We start from the raw sequence: 12,067 nt of genomic DNA, 5'->3' as shown, positions 1-12,067 counted from the left end.
ATGAGCAACAGAGTGCTTGTGCACCCTCCGTATGTTGACCGCTGTGACACGAAGCGGAGACGACAGGGCAGAACCGATGAACCACAGAAACGAAACGGGGCAGTTAGGGCAGATGCATGCGTAGCGGTTGTCAGCAAGCGAAAGCGTAGGACATGAGCAAGCAAGCGGCAGAAGAAAGCGCAGGTGCTGGAAACGAGAAAAACGACCTCAGAACGCAGAGAGCGGAAGACTTTCAGGTGGTCGGGTATAGACTAGCAGACGTGAATACGATCACGATAAGCGCCGCGATGTATGACTGTAAACGGGAAAAATACGCATGACATTAGCAACCGGGCAGCCGACACGCACCGTTTCGTGTCGCGATGCTACGGCACAATAGTTCCATCATCGAGGACGAGAGGCTGTCGGCCTCGCTTCGGAAGCGCAAAGTGATTATTCCAAATTTCGCGCATGTACTTGGCTGCAAACATCTCCGGGACGTCTCCGACCTGCATAGAGAACAACACATCACATCCTCCTGTCGCAAGAAGCTTCGTATGCGACCAGCGTCACACGATGGGCGTCGAAGCCTACGGCGAAAGGCAGCCATCCACCGAGCCGGCACAGTCGCGAAACACAGAGGCGGCGCAGCGAAGGCACAGCTCAGCTCCAAGAGACAGAAGACTCTCGCGTTGCCCTTCATGGAGCACACCGCCACAGCAGCCACACACGCGAAGATGGGAAACAAGGCGGAGACCAAGACTGAGTGAGAGAACACAGTCACAGCCGACGGAAAGCCTCGCCGTGCAACTGTAAAACTCTGCCTTTCGGGATGTACCAACGGGCCGCAGCCTTCACACGCTTGCTCCCTATGCCTCACCTTCAGATTCCTCTCCTCGATGTACCCGAGCTGCACGCACCACGTTGAAAAACATGGCAATCACAGCGACTGAGGGAGTCTCCCAAAACACAGTCCAACAACGCGCAGAGACAGCCAGAACCGCCTGCATCAATACCGCCGCTTCGGCTGGCTTCTCAGATGTACCCCGACTCGAGTTCGCTAATGAGCGTCTGCACTCGACTCCTGCGGAAACACCAAGAGTCCGCGGGACTCTTCTTGCCTGCCGCACGCCACCCTGCGTCGTGCCCTGACCCGCGACGCATCCGGCGACCACCCCGGAGAGCTGAGAGGCCTCAGCTCCGGCCTAGACCTCATTTTCTGCAGTTGTGACCAATGCGTCAAGCGTCCGTTTCGCTCTCAACGCCCCTACCGCTTCAATGGCGGCTGATGCGTCTTCCGCCATGCGAGGGAAGACAGATTCTCTTCTTGCTTGGTTGTGCCTGAACCCAAACATCTCGTTTCTTTGCGTCTCACACAACCGCCCGCTCCCTGACTGCCTCGGAAGGTTCAGAAACCCTTGCCCGTAGCAGACTTCTCGCAGGTACTCCTGCCCGCTTGCTTTGTGACTGCCGCTTTTCTCGGTTTTGTCAATTTCGGTGAACAACTCACGTGAGTAGTGACCACAAATCGCCACGCGGGTTCCGCACTAAGAAGCTTCGCGAGCAGGGCTTGGCGCTCGCGCGTTACAGGCGCCGGGTTCGGCCCCCGTCGGATTTCGCCGATGTGGACATTTGCCTGAACAGAGGAAGGAACGCCTCGCAACAAAAGAATACCTGCAAACGCCGAGCTGGTTTCCAGCAATATGTACATATAAATGTATACATATACATATACGGATAATGAGCCCTTCCGAAGCGTGTATACGAGTCGCACTCTCTTAGTTTCCCTCTATAAGCGTGTCTGCACATACAGCGGACGCACGCATTCTTGCCAATAGAAATGCCATTCCAGAGTTTACATAAGGTGCCTTTTCGGAGACTCATCTCTATCGTGGGACAAGCTGCGTGGAAGCTAGAGAGAGAACGCGACACCAGAGAAACCAAGAGAGTTGTCGCGCAGCAGCTGCACGACGATGGAAACCCTGGAGAGACGAGGCAACGCTGCGATTTTCCTAACGAAACTCAACTCGCGAAGACGCTGGCAGGCTGCGCACCTTCAACTTGACGATTCGGCCTTCATCATCAACCCATAGCGCATCCTGGAGAGCAGAGCGAAAACGCGCAAGCCCCACAAACAGAAAAAACGACACACACGCACGGTGAGTTTTGTCCACGACAAGACCTGCCTAGCAGAGAGAGCGCAAGGCGATCTCGAGGCATCGCGGGGCAGTTCAGGAGCCGCCGGCCGCATGCAGATCTAGATACAGACGAGAGAACAAGCGGCCCTGTGTGTGTATGCGTGTGTGCGCAGACTCCCGTTTAGAGTTTCAGCCAGAAGCACAAAGAGCCGAGTGCCAAGACGGCCCCCGCTTTGTTCCTTCGCCGCAGGCCGCTTAGCCTCTCCCGCCACGAAGTAGCAAACTCCTATTTGTTATACAGAAGTTGACTGTTACAGGCGAGATCAGAATAAGGCAGCAGCGCAGAGAGAGGAATCAACGACGCCCTGTCGCCCTCAGCGCACGACAGAAACGTCTCAAAACAGCGCAACAGGCACGACCAAACGGTCAAGCGCGCGGCGGCTTCCCGACTGCCCCCCCTGCTCCCCACCCCTCCTCTGTGCGCCCGGCGTTCAGTTCTCATACGCATCTCAGTTCATCTTCGTTGATCACTTGGTCGAGCTTGCCCTGCTCCAGCATGTCGGCGTTGTGCTGGCGAATGAAGGGTAGCGCGTCGCCGGGGAATCCGGGTTGATCGAAGATGCTTTTCGTGGGATGCAGGTCTTCCCGCCAGACCTTTTTGCCTTTGTACATTTGTTTCTTGGTCTCAGATACCTTGGCGATCTCTTCGAACAGCACGCGGGACTGTGAGAGAACTTTCGCGGCGCCCTCGACCTCGCCGACTGCCACCACTCCCTCGCACGGCGGCGAATCGGCTCGACACGCAGCTTGGCCGCCCACGTCTGGCTCCTTCTTCGCCTTACGCCCTCCAGCCTCGGCGGCACCTCCTTCGCGCCTCCGGAGGAAGTCGAGCAGCTCGGCGTATTCGCTCTGCACGCGGCGATCCGGTGGACCGCCGCCTGCGCCAGGCGCCGCCGCAGTCGCGCGGCCCGTCTCCCAAGGGGTTTCCTCTTCGCGCGGCGCGGCCTCACGCTTTTTCGCAGCGAGGTCGCGAAGGAGAGGAAAGTAGGGCTGGCTCTCGTCAGATATCTCGATGCCGCCTTGGCCGCGGAGGAACTGCCTGATGCGCGTGCTGGGCGGGAAGAACGAGGCGAGGCGCGGCGCCGTGAGGAGCGAGAAAAAGTCCGCAGAGGGCAGCACTGGCAGCCGCACGTGCTGCCCCACGTAGGCAGGATTCACCGCCGTGATGTTCAGCGGAGGCAGCGCCAAAAGCAGCGCGGGGAACGCGGAGGGAGAAGACAAGACACACGGAGCCTTCTTGTTGATCCGGTTCGACTGCGTGGCGTACGGGTACTTGGCGCCATACGCAAACAGAGAAGATGCCGAAGGCGGAGAAGATGCAGAAGGCAAAGGAGACGAAGACTGAGGCAGCGGCGAGAAGGCGAGAGACGACAGGAGGCCCGCGGAAGACCGCGGCAGCCCCGACTGCGGAGCGGCGAACTGGAGAGAGGAAAAGGTGGAAGCGGCAACCGCACGGAGAGACTGAGCGTCGGCGGTTTTCGCTTCAGGAAGGTGGCTGGGGAGAGGAAGAAAGAAGACCGAAGAAATGAACAAGGGCGAAGCGGAGGCAGGGCGATGCACGCTCAGCTGTGAGGCTCGCCGAAGATCCTCACCACTGTCTTCGCTTCCGGCCTCCGCATCCCGTCTCGCTGAACCACGCGAATCAACGCCATTCTGGTTTGCCTCGCAGCGCAGGGCAACCTGCACGCGCGACGTGGCCTGTCTGCAGGAGGCGAACGAGCGCAGGGAGCTTTCGGTTTGATGCGCCTTTGAAGAAGGCCGCGCCCACGCCCAAGAGGAATCGCTGCCGTCGTCCCCCGCGCTCGGCCGCGCCCAGTTCGACAACGTGAGATCCCAGGAGAACGCACGCAGAGAAGACGGGAACGTGGCAGAAAGAGGCGACCGCGCTCGTGGGGAACGAGGAGAGAGCGACCACGACGCAAGGCTAAAACTACTCAGCGGCGAAAGGAAGAAACCAAAGAGCGAGAGGAGCAGCAGGAGGCACGAAGACGAACGAGCCGCCGCGCAGGACGCGAAGGGAATCGACGCCCGAGGAACTCTCCGCGGGGGCTGGAGTCCGATCACAAAGTCAGTCGGCGTATGTGCACCGGACCACCTGCTCTGTGGGGCGGAGGCATGGCTGAGGCGAAACGAGGCAAATTCGTATAGGGGGAGAGAGCGAGTCGCAGCCGGCGAGGGAGCAGGTGCCACACAACAGTCCAAGGTTGGTGCAGAAGAGAAATCAAACTCCCAGTGTGTACGCGTGAGAGACGGCGGGAACACGGAAGCGCGAGGCGCCGCGCCGCGAGGCTTCGACGAGGAAAACTCCGCAGACGAAGAGCCAGCAGAGCCTGGGGGGGTGGAGGAGGCGCGTGCAGCAAAACTCGAGGAAGCCGAGACAGGAGTACAGGAAAAAAAAGAAGAGGAGGTAGAGAAGGGGGGAGGCCGGAACTGCTGCAAGGTCATTTGGCCAAGGTCAGTCTTGCACAGAAAATGAACGAAAGGGAGACTCACGCAGCCACTCAGCCACCTCGAAGGCCGTCGTAGAGGAGGCGCGCTCGCCAGAATCGGACAGCCCAGCAAAGCTACCGGGACGATAAGAGGGTGACAAACGTTCCAGAATCCTGCTTTTTAGAGGCACAAGACTCCCAGAGCCGGATGTGTGACGGAAGACAATCGGGCTTTCGCGGGGCCGCGGTCGGCGGCGCTCTGCATGACTTGTGCGTGTGCCGGTGTTAGATGGGAAGAAGTTTGTCTCGACAGCGCTCCGCCGGTCGACTTTGATGAGATAGGGGACCGCTTCGAAACAAGGCGGGCTTAACCACACGACCCAGCGCCCCAGCCGCTATGCGACTTTCGCGCGCCATGCGAAGGATTGCGGAGTGTGAGACGTGGCACACACAACGCGTCCTTCGTCTCCAAAGAACGGCCTGCAGAACTTCTAGGAAGAACGGTTGTTTTCGTTGAGCAAACCCCGGAGTATGAGGAAAACCCACCCAGTTGTCCGGTGCCAAGGAGGCACCCGGAGACAGCCGCGGGGTCAAGACACCGCGGGTCGCACGTGTATCGACTTCGTTTCGTGGAGCAAGGAAGGAGCTACACGTATTAAAAGGGGCATAATATCGTCACGTTTGCATCACGAGCACAAGGAAAGAGGTTTGTGCTTCTTTTGTAACTCTTGCGTTCCGTGAGGACGAGATTTCACGTCTCGGCTTCCATGTCTGACTAGGACCGCATGCAGTGCCAGAGAGCATGCAGCCCGCACACTCCGGTTCGCGAAAAGAAGGCGCAGGGCAATCGAGATCTTTTTCCGGCGCCATCGTACCGTTTCTGACTTCTCAGTTATCGACAAAGCCGCTCAGTCTTCCCTTTTCTTCATTTTTCCAGGTTGTTTTACGCTGAGCCAGCGAATAACCTGACCAAGCTCATGTTGCTCCCTTGGTGCCAATCGTGCAAGTCTCGAAAGCCCTTACAGCGCGCCGAAGGAATCGAGGATCTCCATGAGGCCTCCAAACACCGTTGCGAGGTCCGTTCTGCCTCTCGTCCTCTCCTTTACGGTATCCGTTGCCTGCTTCTGTTGAGCGAGGCGCTCTCTTGCTGTCGCGCATTGCCTCGCTGTGCCTCGGTGCGCTTCCTTTCTTGCCGTCCTTCCTCCTCTACCAGCACACGACGCGCGCGCGCGAACCGCAACCTACACTGTCGCGCTTATGCAGATGTGTTCAGCTACGACCTCAGATTTGCGTCTTGCCTTTCAGCATAGGCGGACGAACGCCACATCTACATGCATGTGCAAGGATTTGGGTCTCCCTTTTACATAAAAGCCCTAGGATTGCTGACTCGGGTGGCTGGTGTAGGTCGCGAAGAGGCTTTACGTTCTCCTTTGTTCTGTGTCTCCGTCGGGGTAGACTGTCGTCCTACCCGCCCTTCGCGTCCTCCCCCGGCCGCAGAAGATATCTCTGCCGTACAGATCTCGCTCTGCCCTAGTGTCTCCAAGCGCTTCAGCTTTTTCTTGACGCCACCGACACCTTTTTCTCCGGGCTTCCTCTTCTCTTCTCTCATGGCGTCTTCGCCCCTCTCTCAGTCGGGGGCTCGAGGCGCGCTGTGGCCTAGGCTGCGGCGAGCCGACCTTCGGCGTCCCCCTGCGGCTCATGCTCCAGCGCCCGCCTTCAACGCAGCCTCGCCGCGTTCGCTTGCCTTTCCCGTCGTGGTTCCCTCGTCTTCGACCCTCAAGAGTGCTTGCAGCGGTGCAGGGCTCCAGCACGCCTCTCTGAGCTTTCCTGTTTTGTCGGTGTCGCCGCATCTTTGCTCCACGTCTGCCTCTTGGACTCCGCCGTCTGCTGCCGTCCCTCCGCGACTCTTCTCCTGTCGTCTCTCTTCACTTTCTTCTACTGCTCTCTTGCCTCGGTCTTCGCTTGGCTCCTTTGCCGTGTCGCGTTCCTCACGCGCGTTTCCCTCCCCCGTGCCGTCTCTTTCCTTCGTGCGCGCCTTCGCGCGTGCTGCCTCGCGCCAGCTTTCGGCGTCTCGTTCGCCAGGGCCTGCAGCGCTGAAAGGCGAGCTTGGTCGCGGCAATGAAGATGCGCAGCACAGCGACAGAGAAGACGTCTCTGCAGAAGATCCCGGCGAAGAGAAAGAAGGACACGACGACGCGCCTACCGGAGCTCCTCGGCGAGCACCCAGAAGGCACAACGAAGGCCGTAAAGACGATCCAAAGTCGCAGTGCAGCGAAGAGCACAGTCAGGGGAGAGGGTCACACTGGACAAAGGAGGACGAGGAAGGCGACGGGCGCGTTACAGGAACGGGCTACATCCGTAGGGATGCGGATGTCGGGAAAGAAGACGCGACGGTCGCCGCTGTTTCTGCCTCACCTTTTTCATTCTTGTCGCCGCAGCCGAAGCGCGCACGAGGGAAGCCTGAGAAAGTCAGCAAAAAGCAGAAACCGCGAGAGAAGGAGACTTCCGCTGCTCCCGCCTTCCGCTTCAAATGGAACGCTAGGGCTGCGCTGGAGGCAGGACGGGGGGAGGAGGCGGCGGTGCTATCTGTCGCCAAGCAAGGCGAGCGACATGCACACAGCGAGACAGAGACTGGCGGCGAAGAGAAAGCCGAATCCTTGATGACCGGGGCAGTGCCGCAGCTGCGGCTTCATTCGGCGACCGCCTGCCAGGGAGGAGTAAAACGGCGCGAGAGGCTTTGTCACGGTCACCCCTGGGTCTACGAGCACGAAGTCGCGAACCTCGAAGAGCTGCGAGGCGTCCCAGCCGGCACGCTAGTCGAAGTGATTGAGGAGGACGGTGAGGGCATGCATCGAATGGAATTTTACGTGGCAGCGAGTAAAGTGATGCAGGCGGGGCCTGCATCGCAACCCCACGCTTAAATTCAGACGCTGAGCTGCACTTTGTCACGCACAAATTGTGAGCAAGCTCCTCTCGCCATGCATTGTCTGTGTTGGCCGCGGGGAATCAGACTAGAATACCGAGTTCTGTGCCTGGCAGTCGCTTGAGCTGCACCTGCTTGATACGCATTCAGGTAGTTCGTAGCCCGTCAAAGGCTGTTCGGGGCTGGGGTTGCCCCAGGCTGCTGCGGCGCGCGTGCCACGGTTTCGTTTCCGTTTTCTCTGTCGCGGTGTGTGGCGCAGGCTCGCTCGTTGGAGTTGGGCTCCTCAACCGCTGTTCGTCGGTGCCTGTCAGGTTCCTGCGGCATGCGTTGATTTACCAGAAGCAAGGCGGTGGAGGCGGGATGATTAAGTCGGCCGTGCCAGACGCCTCCTCGTGTGACCCGTCTGAAGCAACCCCCTCTGCATCGTTTCATTCTCCGCCTGCCACTCCTCTCGCTTCTGAGCCGCCATCGTCGCCGCCGCCTGCGAAGCAGCTACGCGCACGTCTGCGCCCAACTGACCTCCTGCCCGCGCCGGTGGAGGAGCTCTCCGCTCGCCTCCGCGCCAGTCTCCAGCGCCAAAGGGCGCTCGCACTCAGCGACCCGCTGGTCACGTCCTCTGCGGCCGCTCCCTCCGCCGCGCCGTCCTCGCTTCCTGTCCCGGGAGGCAGTGCGGCGCCCAAAGACCGGTTTTCGCCCTCCGCACTTCGCGCACTGAAGGCCTCGGGGCGCGCGCGCTTCTCGGCGCGAGACCAAGGCGCGGGAGCGGACGCACCGGGCGGCTCGTGCCTGCGAGAGACAGTTTTCTACCGCGCCGTCGCTGGCGAGGCTGACGGCCTTCCCGGCCTCGAAATCGACGTCTTCGAGTCCTGTGTCGGACGCGAGTCCGCGCGAGCTCAGGTGAGCGAGCCCCGACCGCGCTGAGAGAGCTCACGTGCAGGAGAGGCTCCGAAGCGAGGCGCGGACTCCACGACAGGGTGTCATGGGCCGTCTCGCGCTTCGCATTTCAAGTAGCTTCTGTCGCTGTACAAATGAGCCGCGATTCAGTACTGCATTACTCAACTCCAGAGACACAAATGCTCGAGCGAGAGGAGCGCGGACCGAGATCGGGGGGGAAAGGAGGCGCAGGGACGCGGCTGGAGTGCTGCAAGCGGCGGCAGACAAGTCGCGAATTACGGTTGTGGCTGCGAACCGTTTGTGGGAGCGAGAGCGTGCAGGATGTGTTGCGCGGCGCAGAATGAAAGACGCGCGGATCCCCTTCGCCCCCCTCCCTGTGTTGCTGTCGCGGCGCGTTCAGACCGTGCAAGTCGTGCGACTCAACTCAGTGTCGGCGAGGCCGCTGCTGCCTCTCGTCGTTGACATTTGCTCGAAGGAGCTCCCACCGGCGACATGCATCGCAGTGCAGAGTATCCAGTCGAATAAGGAGAAGCTCGCACAGGTACGTGCGGGTTTAGGATTTAGGGTTCGATGCGGCGCCTCTGTAAATTTGAAAGCAGCCGTAGGTGCGAGACTCGCGTGCGCTTCGTTTACAGGGTGCCTCGCCTCCGCACAGAGACTGATTCGCTCTGGGATACATCTTTACTTCGAGGCCGCGGATTCGCATTGGGCGATCTGATAGTCGCGCCGCATACAGGAGGCAGCACTGCCGACGGCATGGCCAGAATCGAGGCCCGATATGTTCGGTAGGCGCGTTGAGCTATCCAGCGTGCCTCGACGCGCCTCGTGCGAGGAGCGTCTGCCCCTCTGCCGTTCACTGCATGCGTTCGAGCACCGGTTGTGGTATTGCGCCCTTGGTGTCTGCCGGTCGACCGACTCTCTTTTTCTCAGGAAGGCGCCGAATTCGTCACGGAGTTGGTCCACGGCGAAGACCCCTGCGTCTGGTTTGAGACGCGTAGCCTTCCCGTGCGCGCGGAGCTGGTCACGCATCTCCTACTGCCGCCGTTCGCCGGTGAGTCTCGTGGCTGGAGGGGCGCTGCAATGCAGTGCAAAGGGGCTGCATCTTGTCTGCTGTCTCTGGCTGCTAGTTCGCTGCAGCTCGCGCCGCTGCGTCGGCTGCATTTACCGTATTTTTTTGTGTTTTTCGCCTTTCGTTTCTCCCATGTGCAGCCTATTCGCCGTCGTGCCAGCATCTCCAGCGCACGTGCTTCCACTTGACCGAGAGTCTGCGCGCGCAGTTTGGAGCTCGCCTGAGTCTCCTGACAGTCCGCGCCGGCGCGCGCGCGATCGGAGTCATTTCCGCGCTCTCCGCGGAGGCCGAGGCGACTCAGACCGCCGCCGATCGCGCGCCGGAGGCCAGAGGAAGGCTGGGCGCGGCGCTTGCGGGAGCTCCAGAGTGGAGCGCAAAGGTTGAGAACGTTGTATTGGTCGAGGAAGCCGAAGCGCTCGCAGACCTCGCCAGTCAAATGGCTAGACGAAACGGACTCGCAGAGAAAACCACCATCTTCACTCGTGTCGACGTCGATGTCGAGCTCGAAAAAATGACGCGGAGTCATCTCAAGTAAGGCAGCCAATATCGAAGGCCCGCTGGAAGGGCTAGGTGTGCAGTGGAGGAGTGCTGCGCGGATGGGGGAAGCTGAGAGCGCGAGGTCGGCTCGTCGACAGCTGGCGTGAGGCTCCCGCTACCTGGCGAGTGTGTGACTGCATGCAAGGGGTATGATTTTCGCCGCAGAGGTCGTTGTCCACCGCTGCAGACGAGTGCGAGGGTCCCGTTCCGCCTCTTCAGGGTATGCAGCTCCTGTTCCTTCGTCAGAATGAATCTGTGTCTACGCCTGACCGTATGTATGCACATATATATGTATATATAAGTATATATATGCATATGGTCGCACCACGTACTCGCATGTGTATCTTTGAGGCTTTTCCACTGTGACGTGGCCAGCTACCTTTCGTCCGGCAAGCGGTCGGGGGTGTTGCCCGCTGCTCACGCTCTTCGAAATGGTTTAGGGTTTCGGGGGGCCATCAGTGCTCGTTGCACTCTGTCGCTCCCCACGCAGATTCCACTTGGCGTATCTTCACTTCCCTCCGGCGATCAAGTTCCGCCCGTCGCAGCGCCACGGTCAGTTCGGTGCAGGCTATCGGCCCTCGTTTCGCGGCGTATCGCGGTCGCTTAGCACGAGTCTAGATCTTCTGCACCCGGGTGGCGTTCTCGTCTACTCGCTGCTGCTGCCGAAAGAGGAGAGCCGCGACGTCGGCTTCGACTTGCTCCGCGCAGCTGTCCAGGCAACCGGAAAGAAGGCTGTGCTCTTGGGCACCTGGGGCTCGAATAGTGACCAGCGGTAAGCTCCAGGGAAGTAGGATCCATATGGGGGCGAGCACGCAGCAGGGGAAGGAAGGGCTGCAGGGTTAGGGAACAGTCGGTACAGTGCGACGCCTTGCCTATTGCATGCGTATGCGTTGCACGACGAGCTGGGGTTGAGGACAGAGAGCTACGTAACAAGAATGCTCTCCGTTCGCAGCAACAGCAGCGGGCCTGAGGCAGATGCGGATAGCTCCTGCGGAGCGCGGTTACGCTGGACTGAAGGTTGCACGTAAAACACGTGCGTGTGGAAACGTTGAGAGATCCGCAGGCATGAGACGAGTATGTGTGTGGCGGTGGGCGCTAAGTACAGTGCGCGGACAACAGCAGAGAGCCGACAAGAAGTCAGCGTATGACGGAGAGCCGGATAGATACGCACCACTCGGAGTCGAGTGCGCGCCTTCACGACGAAGTGTCACATTCACGTTTTCCTAGGTCGGCTCCGCTGAATACTTGCTCGTAGAAGGTTACACTGAGCTCGTAACATCGTATGGCGTGTTGCACTGTGTGTCTCTGCGTGTGCAGCTTCCTCGTGAGTCACAACGACTTATGGTACGAGCATGTCTACTGCGTGCGTCTTCAGTGAACGAAGACGTCTCGCAAGGGTGGCTTCCTGTGAAGAAATGAAAGGTGCGGGTATTTCGTAGCCGTTGAGTTCTGGGGCTTGCGCCACGGGCGTAGGCCGACACCGACAATGCAGCTACCCTATTTCTCGTAGCGGCGCCGGTAAAGAGACAGATCGCGACATCAGGTGAAAAAACATCTCTGGCGTGTTGGTCGCCTTTGCTGGCTTTCGGGATAGCGTCGAATGTATCCGAGACTGTTATCGACTTGTCTCTTGGGATGCAGCAAAGTCAATGCACCAAGTTGTATCGCAAGCACCATATGCACTTGACTGAGGCATCTTCAATGAAGTGGGACCTAACATCCGTTTTCAGCCGGTGTAGGCAGCGCGAACATTCACGATGCAGTATGAATACACTGTTGAGCTAGTGACCACGCACTGCAGTTCTGAGATTCGCCGGCAAACTCCTTCGTCAGTTAACCAAGGACACTGCACCGAACCCTTCGACTCTTTCCGCGTTCAGCAGAGTGCCTGGACTCTACCTTGGAGGGTCAGCAGGTGTCGGGTACACAAAACACAGCGCTTCAGAAAGCAAGGGCCGCAGCTGAATACGTGCTGCGAAGCGGTAATGGAAGTCTGTACCTACGCAGAGCTCGGAGCCTGGAACGCACTGAAGCTAAA

General features: G+C 59.5%; 2 protein-coding genes across 2 annotated transcripts; one reads left to right on the top strand and one right to left on the bottom strand.

The window, feature by feature from the left end:
• Positions 1 to 365: 365 nt before the first annotated feature.
• On the bottom strand, positions 366 to 4,622 carry BESB_059480 (uncharacterized protein; the record flags this gene model as incomplete). The annotated part of the gene is made up of 5 exons (XM_029364362.1): positions 366 to 488; positions 860 to 889; positions 1,490 to 1,615; positions 2,034 to 2,078; positions 2,622 to 4,622. The coding sequence occupies 5 exons, from the start codon at positions 4,620 to 4,622 to the stop codon at positions 366 to 368; spliced, it is 2,325 nt and encodes a 774-aa protein (XP_029219070.1).
• A 1,591-nt stretch (positions 4,623 to 6,213) lies between these two features.
• On the top strand, positions 6,214 to 11,407 carry BESB_059470 (uncharacterized protein; the record flags this gene model as incomplete). Its single annotated transcript, XM_029364361.1, has 7 exons — positions 6,214 to 7,444; positions 7,789 to 8,426; positions 8,824 to 8,964; positions 9,354 to 9,474; positions 9,633 to 10,023; positions 10,520 to 10,801; positions 11,347 to 11,407. The coding sequence occupies 7 exons, from the start codon at positions 6,214 to 6,216 to the stop codon at positions 11,405 to 11,407; spliced, it is 2,865 nt and encodes a 954-aa protein (XP_029219069.1).
• Positions 11,408 to 12,067: the final 660 nt, after the last annotated feature.

The sequence above is a fragment of the Besnoitia besnoiti genome, chromosome V (genome assembly GCF_002563875.1).
Source record: "Besnoitia besnoiti strain Bb-Ger1 chromosome V, whole genome shotgun sequence".
NCBI classification, from domain to species: Eukaryota; Apicomplexa; class Conoidasida; order Eucoccidiorida; family Sarcocystidae; genus Besnoitia; species Besnoitia besnoiti.
Note: the sequence above shows the minus strand (reverse complement) of the source record. Positions and strands in the feature narration are given on the sequence as shown.